General features: G+C 38.2%; 1 protein-coding gene and 1 long non-coding RNA gene across 6 annotated transcripts in view; one reads left to right on the top strand and one right to left on the bottom strand.

Moving 5' to 3' along the window:
* The window catches only part of ZEB1 (zinc finger E-box binding homeobox 1), a 198,413-nt gene extending 181,511 nt beyond the window's left edge, over positions 1-16,902 (bottom strand). For all 5 annotated transcript variants that reach the window (XM_042945248.1, XM_042945251.1, XM_042945249.1 and 2 more), the window contains exon 1: positions 16,809-16,902. In XM_042945248.1, the coding sequence (XP_042801182.1) occupies positions 16,809-16,866 (58 nt within the window). In that variant the 5' untranslated portion in view covers positions 16,867-16,902. The remainder of the gene's footprint in view (positions 1-16,808) is intronic.
* The window catches only part of LOC122224023, a 68,803-nt gene continuing 60,338 nt past the window's right edge, over positions 16,270-24,734 (top strand). Inside the window, exon 1 of the long non-coding RNA XR_006204628.1 lies at positions 16,270-16,585. This is a non-coding gene — a long non-coding RNA (uncharacterized LOC122224023). The remainder of the gene's footprint in view (positions 16,586-24,734) is intronic.

Raw genomic sequence — 24,734 nt, 5'->3', positions numbered from 1 at the left:
CAATTTAGAATTATCATTCCATTTACTATTATTTAGTGACCCTTACTCTCTAGGGTAGTTTTTCCACAAAGCCAACTTTAGATGATATTAATGTAAGCATGTAACACAACCTCTTTTTCTTTATTGTAAAGTATATCTTTTTACATCCTTTCTATTTTCAAGTTTTCTATATCTTTTTAATGGTATGTTTTTTTATAAGTAGTATGCATCTAGATTTTGTCATTTTATCCAATCTGGCAATCAGCTTCTGTTAACTGGAGCATTTTGTCAGTTTTTATGTATGAATTACTAATACATTTGCATCTAATACTAATCTCATTTTGTGCTCTTCACTTGTCTTTTTTCTATGTTTTTTTCTCCTTTTCCTTCCTTTTTTTCTTTCTTTTTCATTTTTTCTCATTCTATTTCCCTCCTCTACTGGTTTGAAAAATATAGATACTATTTCCAGATTTTCATTTCTTGTATCAGAATTTTAACATGAATCACAGCTTACCAAAATCTACAGCTAATTAATACTTTTACCCTCCTTCCAGGTTTTATACAGTGTTTTTCTATACCTACCCATATTTACCACTTCCTATATTCTTTATCTTTACATCTCAGACCTTCCATCAGTAACCACTTTCCTCATCTGTGAGGCTATGGTGATCAGAAACTCAGAGAACATAATGGCAGAAGTAGGACCACTACTGTTACCTGACTTCCGACTCAACCAAATACACTAGGGCAGATGGAAATCCCCAACCTCTAGACAACTCAGGTGAACACGAACAAGATGGACGTTAGTGTGACCATGAAACCTTAAAATACCTAACACCTTGCTTCCTCCACATATTAGACTCTTAATATAATAGACACTCAAAATCTGCCTCTGCCTTACTTTTCTGAACCATTTTTGAAGTTGGTACAGTAAAACTCCACATCTATCTATAATGAAAATAAAAGGATGATGCTCCCTGACCCCAAAAATCAGCTTGATGTGGCAGAAATTTAAATTACATTGCATTTTATGACCATTAAGTTTTATTATTGTAACACATAATATGTAAGTTAAGCATATAAAGTACAAATAAATACTAGTAAAATAAGGTTAAGTTTTAAAGTTTTGATTAAAAACATTTAGTACATAACATAAAGAACACAAAAGCCCCTTAAGATACAAATTAGGGCACATGTAAAATATTTAGAAAGCTAGTATATAAATAAGACATCACTTTTACATAAAAATTATTAACTTAGAGGTCGAAATATGATAAAGTGTATTTCTGCAGCACTTGGTCTAAAAAAAAAAGCATGGTCTTTTATCTGTGCATCTTGTAACATATAGTGTAACTCCCAAAAAGGCTTGGATGCTTTTGTTCAACAAGAAAAATATGTATCAGGCCTACAGTTATTTTCAAGGAGAAATATTCAGGTAACTAAAGTTTTATTTTATTTGGAATCTGAAGTTTTGTAGATGCCTAGTTATTTCTTTTATTTTTTTTAATTTTGTTTTTAATTTTTTTTTTTTAACGTTTTATTTATTTTTGAGACGGAGAGACAGAGCATGTACGGGGGAGGGTCAGAGAGAGGGAGACACAGAATCTGAAACAGGCTCCAGGCTCCGAGCTGTCAGCACAGAGCCTGACGCGGGGCTCGAACTCACGGACCGCAAGATCATGACCTGAGCTGAAGTCGGCTGCCCAACCGACTGAGCCACCCAGGCGCTCCGATGCCTAGTTATTTCAATGCAAACAATATAATAGCCAGCTTACTTATTAGTCTCTTTTATCATAGCCAATCAGGTACCAGAGATCATGCCAGCCAAAAGAATGACAAAGATTTTCTAACTGTATTTATTAAATATCTGTAACAGAGAACTGATATCAAAGTACATATAACAGGTTCCATAAGATGGAGCTCTACACAGAACCATTAAGTGCCAGAAATAACCCAGAAACTTGTCTACTATTAATAAACTCAAAGGATTTTACATGTATGGAGAGCCATACTTAATGGCAGTAATACCGTCTTATTCCATGGGACTATAAGTATACAACACATCTCTATGAGCTGTGACTTAATGATTTGGAAAAAGGAAAAATAAGTGAAAACATAATTCCTTATAATAGTGCAGAGTTCAGAATAGGAACCCACTCTAACCAAGGCCACTTTTGCTTGTAGTAAAGTTTTGCAATGATACTGATGATAATGGTAGAAGCAGTGTGGTGGCAGCGCCATTTTAGAGCAATTACTATGTGCGTCTATTATCATTATAGTATATGTAAGCAAAAACTTAGGAAAGCAAAACAAATCAGCTTATACTTCTACAGTTTTTCATACTTTTAGTAAAGCATGTATATTCTTGAATTTTTAATCATTTAAAATTTAATACATAAAGAAAATAAGATGATGAATTATATAATTATAATCAAGTCATCCCCTGCTTCAAGACCTTTGGCAAGTCCTCAACATTTCCAAGACAGAATCCAATGATGGCAATATAAAGCTGGGTTGTTTTTTTTTTCCATTTGCTTCCTAACTAATTCTCCAGCTTTATGTTTAGCCATTTCTCTACTCACCCCAGAGAGTTCAACCAAACCTGTGACTCGCATGTGACAATATATGTGTATGTGTGTCATATGCTTTTGCACATACTGTTTTCCCTATCTGGAGTATTATTTTCCACATTTTCACTAAGATAATCCACACGAATCCTTTAAGATTTGGCCATCCCCTCTATGCATATGGAACAGAATATCACATCAGATACCAAACTATATTCTAAAGGTTTGTTTTCTTGTCCCCCCCCCCGCCACCTAGTATACTTTAAGCTCTTTAAGGTAAGAAACTGCATTTTTCATCTTTAGAGTCTTATTGCCTAGCACACAGCAATCCATCATATTCATTTTACAGATGAACAAACTTAGGCCAAATAAATTAAATTATTTTCCCAATTTCATAGGCCAGTTAATGGCAGATTTAATATTAAAGACTTCTATCTAAGACTTCTATCTCCTAGTTCAATGCTCTTTCCATAAATGCACCTACAGATACCAGATCAGAAGGAATTATGTCATTAATATCTAGAATGTTTAAGGCAGATACACAGCTAAATGGAGTATAAAAAAGTGAGTCCCTTAAAAACAAAAATAAGATACAAGTTAATGATGATGGATTTTCAAGGAATAGGAATAGGTGATAACAAAGAAATAGAAAAGTCAGAAAAATGCTATCTTAAAAATAATAATTACATGGGAGCTATTTCAGTTACATATACATTTTTTTAGGACAAGAAAAAGATAAATATGAATAATTAAATAAATATATCTGCAATCAGCTCATCAAATTTCAAAGGAACTATTTTTTTTCCTTAGCCATAACAAAATGAAGAGTAAAGTATGCAGCTAAAAAAGATCAAGCATTTATGCCAAGATAATGGGCATAATAATAATTTATGCCAAGGTAGAGGAAAGTAGCTTTATTTGGTATATAAGTTACCTTTTATTGGGGAAAAAAGGTGAAGGAAGTAATATTTCAACTTAAATGAAAAATCACCAATTTAGGAAGAATGGACTGAAAGGGATTAGGGAAAGCATTTTATTTTTTATTTTTTTAAATATAATTTATTGTCAAATTAGCTAACATACAGTATGTAAAGTATGCTCTTGGTTTCTGGGGTAGATTCCCATGGTTCACCGCGTACACACAACACCCAGCGCTCATCCCAACAAGTGCCCTCCTCAATACTCATCACCCAAGGGAAAACATTTTAAAGAAGAAATATCTGAGATGAATTACTGTCCACCTTTCAAATATCCCAGAAAATAAGAGGCAGTAAATAAGGAAATAGATTTCAGGTAGAAGGAGCAAAAGTATATTCAATGCATGAAGGGGAAAACAGCCTGTAGATATAGGAATCTATCAGTAAAAAGAAAGGAAATGGTCAGCAGACAGAAGAAACAGCAGGGGCAGGATTATAAATCAGAGCTTTGTATGTCATGCAAAGAATCTTGGTTTTATCTAGTAAGTTAATAAAGATCCAGGGAAAGCATCTGATTGGGAGAATGATTAAATCAGCTGGTTTTTACAAAGATAACTTTGGCAGCAGCCTGCATGGCAAAGAAGAGTAGAGACAAACAATAGCCTAGTATAAGAGTCTGCATGAGAAATGAGGACCCTAAAGCAACAGAAATAGAAATGGAGAGGAAAAGACTGTATTGAAAGATACTCAGGGTAGAGAACTGGCAGATCTGGTGATTACCAGGTTATGAGAGGAAAGGTTAACCCTAGGCTTTAAGTCGAATGTAATACATTGGCAGTGGCACTAAAAATTTGTGAATATAGAAGGAAAGCAAGACTTGATAGGAAATAAATTAGTTCAACTGTGGACTTGTGAAATTTGACAGTCACGTAGGATATAAAGGTGGAAAAGTTACACAGACAACTGTAGACATATTTAGAACTCAATGTAGTTCTTGGCAAAAGATAAAGATTTTGAAAATATCAGCATATAGGTGGTTGCTAAAACTAAAAGAATTGGGTCAGACGTTTAGGTAGGGTGGGCTGAGTAGAAGAGAATCAGCCCTGGGTAATGCCAAAGAGAAAGAGGCTTTAAAAGAGAAGAATGGAAAGAAATGAGAATTTAAGAAAACAGTAATAGTACAGAAGCTAAGGAAGCAAAATGATCCAGGAGATTCAACAATAACAAATACAGCGGGGCACCTGGGTGGCTCAGTCAGTTAAGCGGCCGACTTGGGCACAGGTCATGATCTCGCGGTCCGTGAGTTCGAGCCCCACGTCGGGCTCTGTGCTGACAGCTCAGAGCCTGGAGCCTGCTTCGGATTCTGTGTCTCGCTCTCTTTCTCTGCCCCTCCCCTGCTTATGCTCTGTCTCTCTCTGTCTCAAAAATAAATAAAACATTTAAAAAATTAAAAAAAAAACAATAACAAATACAGGTAAGTCAAATAAGATAAAGGTTGAGAAAGGTTGGCAGGATTTAGAGGTCACTGGAGATTTTACTACTTACTACAGCTTCAGCAGAACAGTAGGGTGGAATCCTTACTCAAGAAACTCAGAGACAGTTAAAGAAATGTTCATTTCAAAGGGATAAAATGATATACCCTAATGGACTCAAGATAAATGGCAGGTTTGAACAAATTCCCATGTAAAGATAAAAGCTATGGAATGTAAAAAAAAAGAATTGGTATTAATGGTAAACTCATTAAAACTGTGTAGGAAATAAGAGACCATGAAGATAATATTCACTCTTTGCTTAACTACAGACACTCTTTGGGCATCTTTCTCTGAAACTCTAGCCTCACTCAATTTATCTCGTTAAATTAAACATGTGTCAAGGACATGAAAAATTCTGAAAACACTGACTAAGCACATCACCATTGCTCTAAGTTTAAAAATGTATAAAACCAGGACAGCAGAATTTGTATTCCTCTACAATCTTGAGCTTTGGTTCTAGTTGAGTCCTGAAAAATATTCTAAAAATACTTAAACAGAAATTTTCACACAAAATTTTGATTAGTAAAACCAAATTTTAGCCTTTTGCAAACTACTCAGGGCTATGTCAGGCAGGCTTGTAGCTAAAGATCACAATAGGGTAAAAGACAAAAATTAACCTCAAATGGATCATAAACCTAAATATTAAAGCTATAAACTTCTATGGGCTCCTAGGTGGCTCATCGGGTAAGCATCTGACTCGATTTCGGCTCAGGTCATGATCTCATGCTTTGTGAAATTGAGCCCCATGACAGGCTCAGCGCTGACAGCACAGAGCCTGCTTGGGATTCTCTCTCTCCCTCTCTCTCTGCCCCTGCCCTTCTTGTACACGCAGTGTGTATGCACGTGTGTGCTCTTGCTCTCTCAAAATAAATAAGTGGCTTTAAAAAAGCTGTAAACTTCTAAAATCACAAGGGAAAAACATCTTGGAATGGGCAAAGATTTCTAAAAACACAGAAAACACAAAGCTTAAAAGAATAAAGTTATAAATTTGATTTCATCAAAATTTAAAATGTCTTGGAGCGCCTGGGTGGCTCAGTTGGTTAGGTGTCTGACTTCAGCTCAGGTCATGATCTCACAGTTTGTGAGTTCAAGCCCCACATGGGGCTCTATGCTGACAGCTTAGAGCCTGGAGCCTGTTTCAGATTCTGTGTCTCCCTCTCTCTCTGCTCCTCCCCTGCTAATGCTCTTTCTCTCTCCTTCAAAAAAAAAATTTTTTTTTAAATGTCTGCACTTCAAAGATACCATTAAGAAAATCAAAATCAAAAGATAAGCCACAGAAAGGGAGAAAATATTTTAAATACCTATATCCAAAAAAGAACTTGGATCCAAAGTATATAAAGAACTCTTACATCTTAATAATAAAAAGATAAGCAACCCACTTAAAAATAGGCCAATGATGGAATAGACATTTCATAAAAGAAAATATTCAAATGATATTCAAACATCATTAGATCAGTGAAGTCCAAATTAAAACCAAAAGGATACTAGGACACAACTACTAGAAAGGCTAAAATTAAAAATATGGACAAATGTTTGTAAGGATGGAACAACTAGAACTTTCATACAGTGTAAAATATAAAATGTTACAAGCACTTTATAAACCAGTTTGGCAGTTTCTTATAAAATCAAACATATACTTATTATATGGTCCAGCAATTCTACTCTTGGGTATTTATTTACCCAAAAGAAATGTAAGCATATATCCACACAAAAATATGTGTGCAAATGTTCACAGCAGCTTTACTCTATAGCAAAAACCCAAATACTTTGTCCATTACCAATGAATGGATACACAAATAGTAATACGTTCATGTAACGAACTACTACTTGGCAATACAAAAGGAATGAACTACTGATACATGCAATAAATCTTGAAAACATCATGTGAGTAACAGAAAGCAGACAAAAATAGTACATACTGCATGATTCCATATATATGAAACTCCAGAAACAGTAAGTTTAATCTCTATCCATCAAAAATAGATCATTGGTTGCTTGGGTTAGATTTGGGGAGGAATGACTGAGATGAGGTACAAGAGAACTTTCCGGGATGATGGAAATGTTCTATACCTTAATTGTGGTGGTGGTAACACTAGCATATAAGTGTCTGAAAGGTCATCAAAATGTACGTACATGATGATGTATGTAAATTATACTTCAATAAAGTTTATTCACACATACACACAAAATGGTACAATTGTAACTTTTGTCTTAGGATTGCTCTGATGTATACCACAAGAACATACTATGTGTTAAGAAGACATACAACCATCTTCTTAAATATATTTCCAAATAAATGAATGAGACTGTACTGAAATCTGTGGACTCCATACTTCTTAAGGGTATTCAAATATAGAATATAAAGTTTAGCTTCCTTGGGCTTGGGTTCTTCATTTTATGCAAGAGAACAACATAGGGACATTATCCTTGAAGTCCATGTCAATGTCATATATGAAAGTAATATGATAAGGTCTCCTTCAATAAAATGCCCCTTAAAGAATGCCAGGCAGCCTTTCCTCAAGCTGAAAGATGTAACACAAAATAGCATTAAGATACTGTTCTACTACTGATTTCACAAACAGCCTTGTCCTTAAGGCTAGAACAACTGAGCAATGTTTAAGGTCAAAGCTACAGAAACAATGAATAAATTTTATAACCACATCCTTTCAAACTGAAGTTATATTAGAGTTAATACTGGACAAGAGAATAAGCTGTCAGTTGATGGCAGACATAATTAAAACAAACTTAACTAATAATGTAAGTAAAATTTTAAATGAACATTTATGAACATTTATAGAATGTGAAAGATATACTAAACACAGTGCTTTATACTCATTTAACCGACCCCTCTCTGAGATTACCATACCCATGCACAGGGAGACAAAATAACTTGGCCAAAGTGATTCAGCTGGTAAATTACAGGATAACCCAAACCCTTAATCACTCTGCTCTTAAGAAAGAAATGTTATATCCGAAAGGTGAACTCCAGATGCATTAAAGTCTTAAACATAAAAGATAAAATTACAGAACTATTAGAAGAAAACATAGGAAGATATCTTTGCAATTTGTGGATAAGGAAGGACTTTTCACTGCTCACAAAATAAAAAATTTTAGGTACATTAAAATTAAGGATTCCTGTACCACAAAGTCAACACATGACTGACACACTGGGATGTCTAAAACCACCAAGGGATTACTATCTCAAATAGAGAACTCTGGGAAACCAGTAAAAAATGGAAACCCAACCAAAAAGGGCAAAGTGTATGAATGAATAAGCCAAACATAAGAAGGGAAACCTGAACAATCAGCAAGGATATGAAGAAATGATCAACCTCCCTGGTAAACAGAGAAACATTACAGCAACCATAAGATTCTATTTAACAACAGTTAAATTAGCAAAAATGTAGGAATGTCTACATTAACAAATGCTGGCAAAACTGGGAAAAAGTAAAACTTTTTATACACTGTTGGTGAGGGTAAAAAATTGATGTAGTCATTTCAGAAATAATACAGAATAATTTAGGGGTATTAAATATGTGACTAAGCTATAGCACAGCAATACCACACCTGGATATATACCCCCAGAGAAACTCTTCCACAGCCATTAGCAACATGTATGAAGATGCTGATTACAAAATTACTTGTACTCAAGAGTTGGAAACAACCTGGGTATCCATCACGAGGGGAACTGATAACCTGTGCTAGATGCAAACCATAAAATACTGCACACTTAAAAGCAATGAACTAGGTGTACATACAGAAACATGAACAGATATCAATATTTAGTGAAGAAAGTAAAATATATGCCAAAATAAATTATAGAGATGTAAAACACACAAATTACTACATAATTTTACAAGGATAGAGACATAACCAAGAACACATATAAAACATACCAGATTTGGTGCAAGTGTTAGGAAAGAGTTGAGACTGGGAGTGAAGAGGAAAAGTTACAATCCAAATAATGAGCATATGCCTCTAAGCAACACTAACCTAACTCTCTGTATCTGAAATATTGTAAGTGATATAGTTATGTCAACTATTAAATTTGATACATTTATGCAAATGGTTGAGAACTCCCTTTTTCTGGGATGACTGAGCATTTCATACAATACATCTTGGTTTTAACCATGATAAATTTGAAAATTCATGGCATTTAGTTTTTGCTTGTTACCATCACAGATAAATACGCTCAAAGGGTCTAATAAAAGGAATACTGACCTACGACCCTGAAAAGCTATAGCCTAGTCCAACCTAACTAGCAATAGGAACTTAGCAAAGTCATTTTACCTCCCTGAAAGTTTTCTTATCTGCAAAAATAAATTTGAATGATTCTCCAAATCCCTCCATCTCTGAAACTATTTATTTTCCTAATTAATATTTATTCATATGAAATTATTTTAACTGTTTCTTCCCTCCCCAAAATAACAACAAAAACAAAATAATATCAAAAGATTTAGAAAAGTGATCTAGCAATAGAAGTGAATAGCAACTTAGCTTCTTTCAGGGTGGAAAGGAGAAAACACTAAAGAGGTACAGTGACTGTCACAGCCTTTTCAAGTATCTAAGACAGAGAATTTCAGCCCAAGTTCAGATAATCTACTCCTTGAAGTATTTTACTCTATGCTATTCCACATGTCACTATTACCTCTTCTAAAACATAAATTAAAGTCTCTTATGGAGTTTCTCCTTGAAGGCCCTAAACTTCAGCTTATCTGTAAGTTTTCAGATAAGAAAATGGTATGTTCTCCAAAGGTCTCTTCCATATTAAACATGTAATAAGATTCCTGGAGAAAAATGAACTTTTAATTAACAAACTAGTCATACTCTGAGCATTTAACAAAAAAAAAAAAAAAAAAACAAAAAAAAATAAGCATTTAATTAGAACTGTGGATTAAGTGGGTATAAACACCTTAAGAATAAGGAAAACTAGACTATATCATAGTTTGGTGACCATGAATAGTAACTGAGCCATCTAAAAAATAATAGTACCACATATTATAAAAAGTGCATTGAAATCAGAATATTAAAAATATCTGGAAGCCAAAATTAAGATATTTACAATACCTAAAAATTTGAAATTATAATATTTTAAAAGATCTGCAATATTCTTAGAATGCAACAATAAATATGAGAAATTGAGATCATTCCCATATTTATCTCCCATTCACATTTAATTTTAAATATGGATGGGGAAGGGGGTAGTGGGAATTAAGAGGTCACAAAACATCTGTTACTAATAATTCCAGCACAGATGTAATTGTTACTGCAAAAAAGATGATGAAGTTATTCCCAGGCTGCCATACTACCAGCAGCCATAGTTTATACTCAAACTCCATGAATCAAGTCTCAATAAATAAAGTTGATTATGAGAACTGTCTATATGAACAGATACACACAATCCCTATCCATATAGAAGGTATGTATTAAATAACAGGGAGAGGTCTGAAGAAATAAAGGAGACAAAAATAACTTCCTAGAGAATGAAAAATAATCTAACAACATTTCATAGCTATAATACAAGTGTAGACCTTTCGCTCTACCTTTTGGAACCTTTCAATTTATATACACCTAAGTGATATACTTCAAAATATGTTTTAACAAAAGTAATAAAGTGAGTCCTAAATATTAAAAAAAATTTTCTCTGAAAACAATCTTAAGGCAGATTTTACTTCTTAGAGATCACTGTCCTATTTAAGTATTCTAGAATATTACCATGTTTTCAAGCAAGCCAGTTCCATGATAACAAGCAGCATAACCCACTCCATCAAGGTAAAAAATCTGGACATGCTCAAACCATACTGAAAATTTTTATTAGTTAAAATTGATGTGCTAAGAATGCTTCCTCCAGGAATGCAATTCTCAAAACACTATCCCATCCAAAGGAAAGATTATTTTCTAAAACAATGCCTGGGGCACCTGGGTGGCTCAATTGGTTGAGCGTCTGACTTCCACCCAGGTCATTAACTTGGGGTTTGTGAGTTCGAGCCCCGTGTTGGGCTCTGCGCTGACAGCTCAGAACCTGGAGCTTCCTTCAGATTCTGTCTCCCTCTCCCTCTCTGCCCTTCCACCGCTCACACTCTGTCTCTCAAAAATAAAAAACAAAGATAAAAAGTTAAAAAAAATAAAACAATGCCTATATAATAGATTACATTTTAATTGGGGTTACTAAAAACTTGGTTCTAGTAGGTGTATATCCATTAATTTTCTTTTAACATATCTAGTTTAAGATATTTTACTAGTGATACGTATAAAATGTAGCCTTCTAAAAAGTGTTTTTAAAACTATTTTATTTCTTGGCCATGGTTCTTTTCTAGTTTAAGATTTTTTTAAATTTTCTTTTAACAATGAACTTTTACTTTAGCTTGTATCTTTTTAGAAAGGAACATACATTTCCCCATGAATTCGTGATCATTCTACAAAGATTAAGAAACATTTTCCAAACCTAAATACTATTCTATAATTTTATCAAGTCCTACAACCTCTCATCACACTTTTACATATTAATGCATATCTTCTTTCAGCATCTACATGATTTTTCTTCTCCTCTACTACAATTCAATACAGGTAGTTGAGAGTAGTTAACAATATAATTCCACATGATGTTGCATCTGTGTTTACATATGGCTCTAATCACATGCTTAGAAGTAATTTATGCAGGGGAAGGCAAAAAAAGAGGAAAAAGCAATAAAAACACAATTATAAGAAATAATTATGTTGTTATTTTAAAAATATCATTCCCAGTTTGGTAGAACTTTCTCATTTCTCACCACATGCTTCAAAGCTACTAAAATTGCAGAGGGTACAGACTTTCAAAAATACTATGAACTGGAGAAAGAAAAAAATTACCAAATATTTCATATGCTTTTATATAAGGCTCATCTTAACAAGTGACTGATGCTTTCAATTTATAAGATACTTTAACTTTTGCTCCATGCCACAACTATGTATGTCATGGCTTTGTGGTAAAGTTCCTCCGTTTATAAAAGAAGTAAGTGAATTACACATATTTACTACTGAGCTCTAGGAATTAGGAGAACACCAAATTCAAGAAACATCTGTCAGGAAATGTAAAACTATATTTATATACATTCTCAATCTCTCTCTCTCTGTCTCTCTCCTGAAAAACCATGACGCTCTAAAATGAGAAATGCACATAGGCTTATCTGATAAGCCAGGTAATTCCTACTTAATTCAAGATAAACAGTATTACTATTACATTATGATACCGTTGTTGGTGCATTTATAGAAACACCATTAAAAATAATTAGGGAAATAAATACTTCTAACATTTGACCTAACAAAAGGCTTCCAAAAGTTTATAGTTATATTAACATAATTATATGGACACTCACCAAAAAAATGTAACTAAATACATGAAGTCTCATCTTATTACTTGTATTTGAAAGTAGTAATACTAATTTACACAGTTATTCGAAAAGAATTGCTGAATACAAGTATATGATAATTATTAAACTACAATTTTTGCTGCATTTAAAACATCAAAACAAACTTATGCTTCTTAATTTACAATTGGTAAATGTAAAATTTATGCTCTACTTAATTGTGATTCTTAACTAGAAGGGGAAGGGAAAGGAAAAGATAAAATCTAAAAATGACTAACATCTGACTGACTGCTGGTTAACATCTTCTTTAGTAGTTGCCTGCCAACCCATGTATAATTTAAGTCTACATCAGTTATGGGAAAATAATTAGACAGTATCAATCAACTGCAATTTTTACCATATTTAATGGTTTACACCTTTTAACATCTAAAATATAGGTATTTAGGGATCTTACAATGAATAAAAAAGGAGGCTAGAAAGTATACTAAATATGCAAAATAGATATGGGCCAATCATTACATAATTTTCTGAACCTAACAACATACAACAAAACTTAAAAAAAAAAAGAAGGAAAGCAGTAAAAGATTGGTTTAAAGCAAGACTAAATTGATAGCAGTATCAATCTCAGTATTTAAAAAGCTCAAATTTTTAAAATTATTCATGTTAAAACATTGTTACTTCTTTCCACCTTAGCAGACTAGAAAATGCTTACACCTACTTTACCTAGGGCTAGTTTTAAATAACACTAAGACTCAGAATTGCACCAAAGGTCCCTATTAATGCAGAGGTCCCAATCAACAGGAGATAGACTGATGGTGCCACTAACCAATAATCATTTTTGTTAGCATCCTCTACTGGCGGTTTCCAAAGACAGCAAGTGGAAATGGTGCAAATAACAGAAAAATATGTACCTGCTATTCCATCTAAAGTGAATTAATCAGCATGTGGTCATTAGTAGCTACAGCATATTTCTCTCCTCACCCCCCAAAATGCATACATACATGTATACATACAAAAACCACACAAGAGTAGAGGTGGAAAATTAAAAGACATATTTTTAAATACAACAAACAAAGCATTACATTACAAATGGTAAAAATCGATTTACCCAATTCTAATGCCAGTCCTTTATAGATGACTGACATCATTACCATAAAGTTACTACCTAAGGATTGATGCTTTGGCCAAACCTTGCTCAATTGGTTTACCCTTGTCAAGTTACATTACTTGGTTCTCCCATTAATATCCTACTCTGCAGATATATTCCGGAAAGGAAATTAAAATGTTTTACTGGAGGCTTAGCAGTAAAATCTGCATGTCTTTTTAAATGAAAAAAAAATTATTTACATACAAATAACAACATAAAGTACCCTTATGACTATCGCCCACTGTACACATCATTTATTCCCTCATTAAAAAGATTTAAGAGTTAACATTTTTCTATGCAATTCTCTTGAATAAACAACTGCAACTTACATGACTGCGTTGCTAAGAAATATCAACCGGCACCTATTCTGAGATTTCACAACACAATGGCATATAACTTCATTTTTAATTTGCAAATTATAAGGCTTAATCAAATAGCATGGCTGTAATCACCAGCAATGGATGAAATGCATTTGAGAACAAAAAGAAATACAAGGACAGAGCCAAAAGTGATGAAAATGGAAGATACCTGTAGTAGTACGGTGCTATCTTAAACACCTTTTGTTTTCTGAGAGTAATGCATACTGCAGACAAGACATTTTGTGCTAAACAGCCCAAATCTGTTTTTCTAATATTAAACACAAAGGAAAAACACTGACAGCAAGCGTGGTAAATAAATCCCTCCCTTGAGAATGAAAGCAGCAGACAGGAGGGGGCTGACATACATGCAGGAGAAAACTAAACACCATCTTTTTTCTACCTGCACAAGTTGCCATTTGCTGCAGCGATCGAGAACCTCTTTTTCCTGTTGATTTCAAGTACCTTTCAGGAGAGCTTTTTTCCCCTTAAGTCATCTGTTGATATGCCTTAAGAGTGTAATATTCATATCACAAGATCTTTAGGAGAAAAATCCATTCTTTCCTGTTCAGGTAAACATGTTTACAGCAGCTGCACAGACGCTGGGTGGTTCAGACTCACATGTCACACACATGTCGTCAGCAACAAGAAAAGCCCCTTTCTCTGGCGATGAACATTTTAAATAAGGTAAAAAGCGAACAGCCCTTTCCGAACCAACTTACCTTTCATAAAGCCACATCAGCAACAGTGGCAACAGCTCGATATAGCACACTATTTGACGCTAAAACAGGAAATTAAAATTGCAATCGCCTATGCTCCACTCCTTGCTGTAACAAGTCATCTCTCCACAATGACGATACCAAATATTAGTTATCAATCATAACTAACAGACGTCTTGGAAACGCACATTTTTATTTAAATAACTAAAATCATTCATGAAAGCAGTGATTTTAATGTCGGCTCAAATATATTAAAAATATTTTTACGATTGGAAGGAAACATCTTGAAACAGCTTAAAATCTTCGTATCTGCTTCTAGACAGGAAATCCCACACAAAATCTAAAATTGCCAGGAAAGGTTACAAAACCTCGCGTTTCGCATCCCAGAGGGGAGGGAGAAAGGGAGCCCAGGAGCGGGGGGTGGGGCGGGGGGAGCGCGCGAGAGTTTTTACTTAAACACATATTTCCTCATTTTCTGGAAGATACAGCGATCCCATTATAGGCGCATTTATTTCCCTACAGTTAAAAACTCGTTTTAAAAATAACGTAGGAACCAAAACGAGCCCCTCGGTCCGAAATGTACGTGTAATTCCTTATATAGACTCGGCTGCAGCCAGCGGCAGGGCCGTTGCCGCCCATTATTATACAAACAGGTACCGGGCCGGCGCGGGCGGGGACCTCGCCCCGCGCTCCCGCCGCCCCCGGGCGGAGAAGTCTCAACCCTCTCGCCACAGGAACTGTCCAGACAATAACAATCAGCAGACATTTCGCTGCTGAACAAGGGGGAGAGAAAGCACAGAATCGCCCCCAAGATAAGCAGAAATACAATCAACTTACAACGTCTCTCCAAACTGGAAAAGGCGACTGTGCAACAACAACCACATGTTCAGGTCTCGCTCTCTCTTGCTGTCTCTATTTTTTTTTTTTTTTTTTTAACTCTCACGCCAGGCAGAGGGGTGTGTATTGCCCCGGCACTTGAGCACAAATCAATAAACACTGCAGCTGCAGCGAAAGCAGCAGATCCGTGCGTCCGTCGGTCCGTCTGCCCCCTCCCCCACCCTCCTTCCACCCGAGACCGAGAGCGCCATCCAAGCTCCATTATCCGGCTTCAGCGCTCCGTGCGTCCGGCCCAGGTAACAACTTCCCCAAAAACCGAAAGAGAAAAAAGAGGCGTACGCACAGAACCCCATCCCAGCTCGGAGAAGGAGTCTCCCCCAGGGAGGGGGATCTGTCTGTGGTGCTTCCCTGTCTCTAAGACCAGGTAACAACTCCACAAACACACCCGCTGCCCAGCTCGCCGCCATCCACAGATCTCCCACAGCAGCAAGTAGGTGCCCGCTCCTGCCCCGTCTCCCCTGCCGCCCCACCAGCTCCCCCCCGAATGTGGACCTCACTGGCGGGGCTACCTCGGCTGGCGTCCCCAGCCGGGGGCCCAGGGCACGGTGGCCGTAGGCGCGGGGGAGGAGGGGCGCTTAGGGACCCGCGCCTCCGCTCCGCTAATCCCCATTCCGCGAGCGCGCCTCGCCGGCCGGTCACAACTTTACCGCCGCCGGCCGAGCCCGGTCCGCCCGCGGCGCGCACCACCGGCGCCCGCGCACACGCGCGCACGGACGACACGCAGCCCGCGGCCGCCGCGTCCCGCCGCCGCCCGCCGCCGCCCGCCGCGCGCCCGCAGCCCGGCCCGGCCCGAGCCTCGGGGCCCGAGCGACGGCGCCGGCCGGGGCCGCGGCGCGCGGAAGCCACTTTGCACGGTCAGCGCCGGCCACAAGTTTGTTCCTCGGCTCCCGGGGGCCTCCGCGCACAGAGAGAATAACGCGGAGGGGGCTGAGAGGAGGGGGAGAGGGGAGACGCCGAGGGGCAAAAGAGTGGGGAAAAGTGCGAAAAGAAGCAACAGCCGCTCCACCCGGGACCAGAAAAGTGGCCAGCCGCGTCCCGGCCGCCCGCCCTGCGCCGGGGATGCGGCGGCTAACGGTCCAAGGAGGCGGCAGGGGCGGCAGGAGCCGCTAGGCGGAGAGAGACCAGGTAAGAGACATAACGGTTCAGGGAGAGCGAGCGGCCGCGGCGCGGCTCCGGCAACGGCAGCAGCGGAGGGGGGCAGAGAGCACTACTTTCTACTTTCCCACTCCACTTTGCCCGTCCCTGCCCCGGCCGCCCCCAGCCCGGCTCGCCCCCCTCACCCCCGGGGGCGCCCCGGCTGCCCGGCTCCCCCTGACTCCGCCGCTCCCCGGTCCCCTCCGCCACTCACCGTTATTGCGCCGCGGGTTCGCCTGCTTTCTGCGCTTACACCTGGGGCCATCCGCCATGATCCTCTCGCTTGTGTCTAAATGCTCGAGTCACCTCCTCCCCCTCCCTCCCCCTTCCCCCCCCACCCCTCCGCCTCCACCCCTCCCCCCTCCCCACCGCACCTGGTTTACGACACTCGCGGCTTTACGACATCACCTTCCTTACACCTAGAGCCGCTCGCTCTACGGCCGGAACCTTGTTGCTAGGGAGAGGACGGTTTGCGGCAACCGTAGGAGCAGCTGAGTTTGAATTGAGGGGCGAGGGAAAAGTTTCCCTCAGGTGTCGTGGGATGGGGGAGGGGGGCGTTAGGAAACTGCGGGGACGTTGTCAGAAGGGCGGCAAGCAGGGGGAGTGAGAAAGGTAAAGTAGGAGGCTCAGCGGCGTTCTGCCTCTGAACTGACCACACCCGCCGCGGCAGCCTGGGGCACGGACCGGTCTGGCTGATTCCCCTCAGGACCCTGTACCCTCCGAGCTGCCGCGTCGCAGTGACCGGAGCAACCTGTCCTCCCTCTTCGTCAAGGTTGGGCTCCGCTCCCACGCAGCGTTTGTCCCATCGGCGCACCCTGGGGCTCAGGAGAGGGTCGCGCTCTGGGCTACGCGGGAAGTTCCCGAGAGTAGAGGGAGGGCAGGTTCGGGGAACGGTAGAGACTGACTTGGGAAGCCCGGCCTCTGACGGGGGACAGGCGGCGTCATGAGAGAGGCTACCTGCCGCGCAGTTCTGACTCCCTTCCCCTACACGGACGCACGGTTTTCCCCCAAGCGAACCGGGATGGGAAGTGACTTCAGTTAGATAGAACTTCAGCTGGACCGAAAGAGAGGCGAGAAGTTCCGTTTGCAGGCGACACCGGCGGTGAAGCCGAATGAGTAATACCCACACAGTCCCTGTCTCACTTCCTCATCCGCATCAGGCTCTCACCTGCTGTCACCTCGGCCTCCCCCGCCCCGCCGCCTCGCTTTCTGCCCTCCTCCCTGCTTTCCCCTGAGAGCAGATGGACGAGATGGGAGGCGCAAAGACGGAGAGTTAAGGTACTAATGCGCCATGATTTACCGTCAAAACGGGCAATTATCGCTGAATGGGACCTTGAGGAAAGAAACACCGCTAACAAGTGTGGTCTTTGAAACTGATAGATTGCTGATCTTATCTCAAGTCTCTGTACAAGTTTGGGGATTTCTGAAAGACCATATAGATAACGCCACAAATACCAAGACAGTAAGTCTTCAGTAGGATTTAGCTTTCCCTTCTCTCCCCTCCCCCAACCCCGTTCAGATGAGGAGCAGAACAAATGAGCTACGTTTCAAATAATTTAGTTGTAAATTAACAGTGTACTGTTACTGTTAGAGAAATTGAGAAAACTGAAACGTGACACACAGTATTAGAAATAGTAAGTCACCCAGCACACTGCTTGTCACATAGTAGGTGCTCAATAAATTTATGTCTATAATTTTTGCCATACCTATGGCAAGATTCTTTATTATGTTAAAATCATCTTTTAAACACTCCAGAATTTCAGAAGATCCATTAATAATCTCCTCAAACCTTTCAACTGAAATAAATTTACATCTGAAGTCTGGTAATTTAAAATTAGAAAGTTTAATCCTGAATATAGATGAAAATTTTCTCTCCCACATTTTCTTTGGCATTTTGAGAAATGAATGCATTATTTATTAGTGCATGGAATGTGACTGTAAATATTCTTTGCTGTACATTATGTCTGTATATCTATTCATGCCCAATGCCAAAACTAGAATCATCACTCTTAATGATCATTTTAAGTACAGGCAATCCTCGATTTCGTTCATACCACGTTAACTGAATTTGTGCATCCCAGAATTGTCCATGTTTTGCTTGGTTCAAGCAGTAACTTTTTCCTACCTCCTAAAGGCTGTATAATGTTCTTCAATTGGCTTCTGAATCAAGTTACAGACTTTGTCATTTGCCAGCATTCCCCTCCCACCCCCCCCCACAATTTTTTTTACAGCTACCCTAATTTCCAGCCAGAATGGAAAAAAAAAATACTTTTGAACTAGCACACATTTTACCTACTCTTAAACTTAGGAAGTATAACTCGTCCTTTTCTTTTTCAGAAGTGTCTGTCCTGTACCTCCCTACTAAGCTTCTTTCAGTATTCATCCTTACCTTAAAATCAAAGAGACAAAGGGACAGATCAAATAGGAAGTCATTGTCTTCCTTACCCTAATGGTTCCTGGTTTAGTTAGATTGGGCTAGACATTTCTCGTTGTGCATTTCTGTGCCCTCAGGACCTAGTGGAGTACCTGGTTATATTGTAGATGCTCAATAAGGAAGTATTTCTTAAAATTCTTGACCTTTCCTATATAAAGTGAGGATCATTTATCTGCCTTCACCACATTAATTGTTAGGAACAGTTGAAATCATGGCTGCAAAGCTGATTAGTATCATTTATATCCTGCCTGATTTTGAAACTAATTGATCTTGATTTTAGTGACTCCATAATCATTTTCTCCAAATGATTAACTCTGCCCACTCCTATGTTTTAAATATGCACAAGAAATATTGATATCCTAAATCTGCTAATACAAAATTTCAGTTTTGTAAAGTCCTGTAGTAATTATTTAAATATATATGTTAATACATATATTACAAATTGAATAATAAATATATTAACTTTAATTAACACAAATAACTGTAAAGTTCCCCAAATTATTGAGATCTAGACTAAAAACAGGCAAAAGTAAATCTCAGAGTAAACTGCTGCTTTAAGCCTGATGCTTACGCGATGGTTGCTGCTTATCTCTTAAATAGAACTAAAGAATTAGGGGAAATCTTTAGAATAAATTTAGACAAGTGATAACTTTATTAAAATTTAACTTTATTTAGTCAATTATACCTCAATAAGTAAATTTAGGTTCATTTAAATCAAACATGATAGGGAATTATACTAATAAGAGTTTAACATGTACCTTATATTGTTGATTTTAGTAATTGTAGTGTCACCATACAGTATATATTCAATATATACTCCTAATTTTAGTGTCAATGAAATGTTAATACTCTGCTTCTACACTGCTCTGGGATTGCATATGCTGAAAGAGGTATTCTGCTAAAAATGAATTACTGTAATCTTTTTTAAATTTATAAGGAAAATGTAAATGGGTAGAATATTTTTAATACTGAGGTTTTTTTTCTATAAATTTTTCATAAACCCTTTGCACCTGCTATTTGCTTTCCATGTAAGATTCATGTATAAGTTAGGATAAAATTTGACATAAAATTATTTTGAGTTTAAAATGTAGATATTTCATGGCATTCTATATTGAGCATATGATTTTCACATACCTCACTTCCTGAACACATTTGGGAAGTATAGCTTATAATAAGATTCTATAATCTTCATCAAAATAAATTGGTTGTTTCATGAAAAGAAAATTCATTACATAAATTAATTATATTAACATATTATTTTACTTTTAGAGCTTTGAAGGAAAAAGAATAAATTTGATACCTGTTCCCCATCAAAATTCAGAATTTAGAAGCCCCCTAATGTCACTCCTCAGTCCTTAGCTCAGTAGTGACTCTGGACATGGGGTTCACAATGAGACAAAAGGGGCCAATGGTGGTTTAACTGCTGCAGTTCCACCAAATTCTGCAGTTGCTGAGTCAGGAAGGAAACATGACTACAGAGTGATCCAGAACCAACAGCTGCCTTTAGGACCCACACCAATTTTTCTAATAAAGCCTCCCAAGACATAGTAATAGGGACAAATGTTTTCCCCGAACCTCCATGTGGTTTTACTATATATTGCAACATAAAATGGTTTTTCTCTCTGGGGAATAAGGCTCCTATTTTTAATATACGTCAATGAAATGTTAACACACAGAGCTTCTTATTTTGGGGGCACTTTTTTCAGGAACGTGTCTAATAAAGAGATGTAAGTATAAATCAGTGTAGAAAAAGTTGTTTGAAGGATGTTAATGAACATCTCAAAACTAAAACTAATCTTTCCGTAAACTTACAATAATGAAAATGATTGCTTTCAAAGCCTACCTTCATGGAAAATAGATTATATTATTGAAATAACTTACAGACGTGAATGAATAGCACTTTTTTTCTATACTTGACAACTATAGGTAATAAATTATACTGGAGAGAGGGCAACATGCATATTCTGGACTTGAATGAACTTTAAGTGTTTACCATATCAGGGATCTGATATCTGGTTTCTACTGCTATTCCCCTCCCCTTTTGTTTCCATGTATTTTCTCTGGCATCTTGATTTCTTTTAGCAACTGACTGGTTATGCTACAAAGTATAGCTATTTCTTTGACCTTTAGTCCACAGACCCTCAGTTACAATCACTGCCACTGTTCATTCCTTGGAGTGTATTTGTTTAAGATATTTGTGATCAATAATAGGTTTTATATATCCCACAAATATGTTAAACTCACACGAAAAAGTTGGTAATAAGAAACCCCCTGTGTTCAAATATATTCTCAACTTGAAATCTCTGGTCAGACCCTTCTCATTCCTTCTTATGCCTCTATTTCTAGCTCACTCTCTTTATCCTAATTTCATAAATAGATCACAGGCAGTGTCCCCTCTCCACTGTTTTATGTTTTAATCATTGTCTTCATCTTTCTTTCTACCAGGTCTAATGCAAATCTATTTGGATCAATTCCCTTTATCTCTTTGTTCAAAGTTTGAGTCATCCCAACATTGTAAAATGCTTTGATTTTTCATATTCTGGTTTTTCTGTGTCCCTCAAATCCCAGTCTTTGCCTTTCTGTATTCCTAGAGGCTGATTTTTATGGACCACAACACCCAAGATCCTTTGCCCTCTGGTTTCTATTTGGTTTCAGCTAATTTGGAGGCCTTGGCAAATGATCACAGGAAGGAAAGAGAGAGAGGTCAGGATATTTATTTCACCTTCCCGCACATTCCCTCCTGTCTGTGGCTTTTGGCAGTAGCTTCATTCCTCTATGTAAGGCCATGGATCCCATCAGTCAACCCTGTCTCATGGCGACAGGTCTTGCCAAGTTCCAGAAACTGCTTCCCTTGATCCCTTCAGGCTGAGGGATGGTAATGGTACCCTCCTGTTGCGAGTCCTTGGGGAACTTTATCCCTTATTGGTTCCCCTAAAGCCTGCCCACATCTCTGTAAATAGTTTCTTCATCAAACTCTCTTCATCAAACTACCCTTTGAGTGTGCCATTTGTTTTCTGCCAGACCCCACAGTATTTAACCTTTATGAAACAAGAATTCTGTTTCTTTTTATCACAACACTAAAGTTTGAATGCAATGTATCTTATGTCATTCAGTGACTGTATATATATATATATTCATATTGTACTGTGTGTACATGCAAAATCTGGCAAATACTTAGAAATATGGAAGGTTCTCTTACATAGTAATTACTCAGTAATTCTTTGTAGAGTGAAAGCCCCTGCCCTAATCTAAAATCTAGGAGAGACTACTTTTATATACTTAAGATATGAAAGGGGAAAAGAAATCAATACCACAGTAGTAAGGTGGAGATAGCTGATTGTCCCTAGTATCTTTCTTCTCCTTCTTAACAATGGAACCCTCCACTGCTGTCCCATGACCACTTGAATGGTCTTTGCATGTATCTAGGTGCTACTGTGCTAGTCATTTCTGGCCAGTGAGATCTAAGTGGAGGTGAATGTGTGCAATGTTGAGGAAGTCCTTCAAATGGAGGTGGTTCATTAACCCAGGTGGGTGCCTGGGTGGCTCAGTCAGTTAAGTATCTGACTTTAGCTCAGGTCATGACCTCACAGTTCGTGGGTTCAAGCCCTGTGTCAGGCTCTGTGCTGACAGCTCAGAGCCTGGAGCCTGCTTCAGATTCTGTATCTCCCTCTCTCTCTCTCCCCCTCCCCTGCTCACGTTCTGTCTCTCTCAAAAATAAATAAAAAACATTAATAAAAAATTTTTGAATAAATAAAAGTAGGTGTTTCACTATTCTTTCTCTTCTTGCTGGTTGGAATCAGACTTGCTGGCTAGAGCTCCTTAAGATTAAGAAAGGCATTGTGATGCCTCCCGCTTTGGTCTTCTTCTTCAAAATTACTTTGGCTCTTCGGGGTCTTTTGTGGTTCCATACAAATTTTAGGATTGCTTGTTCTAGCTTCGAGAAGAATGCTGGTGCAGTTTTGATTGGGATTGCATTGAATGTGTAGATAGCTTTGGGTAGTATTGACATTTTAACAATATTTATTCTTCCAGTCCATGAACACGGAATGTTTTTCCATTACTTTATATCTTCTTCAATTTCCTTCATAAGCTTTCAGCGTACAGCATAGTTTTCAGCATACAGATCTTTTACATCTTTGGTTAGGTTTATTTCTAGGTATTTTATGATTCTTGGTGCAATTGTGAATGGGATCAGTTTCTTTATCTTTCTGTTGCTTCATTGTTAGTGTATACAGCATGGTATTGGCACAAAAATAGACGCATAGACCAATGGAATAGAATAGAAACCCCAGAATTAGACCTACAAAAAGTATGGCCAACTAATCTTTGACAAAGCAGGAAAGAACATCCAATGGAAAAAAGACAGTCTCTTTAACAAATGGTGCTGGGAGAGCTGGACAGCAACATGCAGAAGAATGAAACTAGACCACTTTCTTATACCATTCACAAAAATAAACTCAAAATGGATAAAGGACCTGAATGTGAGACAGGAAACCATCAAAACCCTAGCAGGAAAAAAACCTCCCTGACCTCAGCCACAGCAACTTCTTACTTGACACATCCCCAAAGGCAAGGGAATTAAAAGCAAAAATGAACTATTGGGACTTCATGAAGATAAAATGCTTCTGCACTGCAAAGGAAACAACAAAACTAAAAGGCAACCAACAGAATGGGAAAAGATATTTGCAAATGACATATCAGACAAAGGGCTAGTATCCAAAATCTATAAAGAACTCACCAAACTCCACACCCGAAAAACAAATAATCCAGTGAAGAGATGGGCAGAAAACATGAATAGACACTTCTCTAAAGAAGACATCCAGATGGGCAACAGGCACATGAAAAGATGCTCAGCGTCACTCCTCATCAGGGAAATACAAATCAAAACCACACTCAGATACCACCTCATGCCAGTCAGAGTGGCTAAAATGAACAAATCGGGAGACTAGATGCTGACGAGGATGTGGAGAAACGGGAACCCTCTTGCAGTGTTGGTGCAAATGCAAACTGGTGCATCCACTCTGGAAAACAGTGTGGAGGTTCCTCAAAAAATTAAAAATAGATCTACCCTATGACCCAGCAATAGCACTGCTAGGAATTTACCCAAGGGATACAGGAGTTCTGATGCATAGGGGCACTTGTACCCCAATGTTTATGGAAAGAGACTAAATGTCCACAACTGATAAATGGATAAAGAAATTGTGGTTTATATACACAATGGAATACTACATGGCAATGAGAAAGAATGAAATCTGGCCATTTGTAGCAACATGGATGGAACTGGAGAGTGTTATGCTAAGTGAAATAAGTCATACAGAGAAAGACAGATACCATATGTTTTCACTTTTATGTGGATCCTGAGAAACTTAACAGAAGACCATGGGGGAGGGGAAGAAAAAAAAAAGAGAGGGAGGGAGCCAAGCCATAAGAGACTCTTCAAAACTGAGAACAAACTGAGGGTTGATGGGGGGTGGGTGAGGGGAATTGAGGAGGTCACCTGTTGGGATGAGCACTGGGTGTTGTATGGAAACCAATTTGACAATAAATTTTATATTAAAAAAAAGATTAAGAAAGGCACAGCAACAAGATTGAAGGGGCCTGACTCTCTGACACAAGAGAATACGTAACTAGCACTGGACTTCTTACCTCCAGATCTATTTTACATAGAGAGAAATAAACATATCATCTTTAAGCCACCAATGTCTT

Source organism: Panthera leo, chromosome B4 (genome assembly GCF_018350215.1).
Source record: "Panthera leo isolate Ple1 chromosome B4, P.leo_Ple1_pat1.1, whole genome shotgun sequence".
Taxonomy (NCBI): Eukaryota; Metazoa; Chordata; class Mammalia; order Carnivora; family Felidae; genus Panthera; species Panthera leo.
This window is presented reverse-complemented; position numbering and strand designations above follow the sequence as displayed.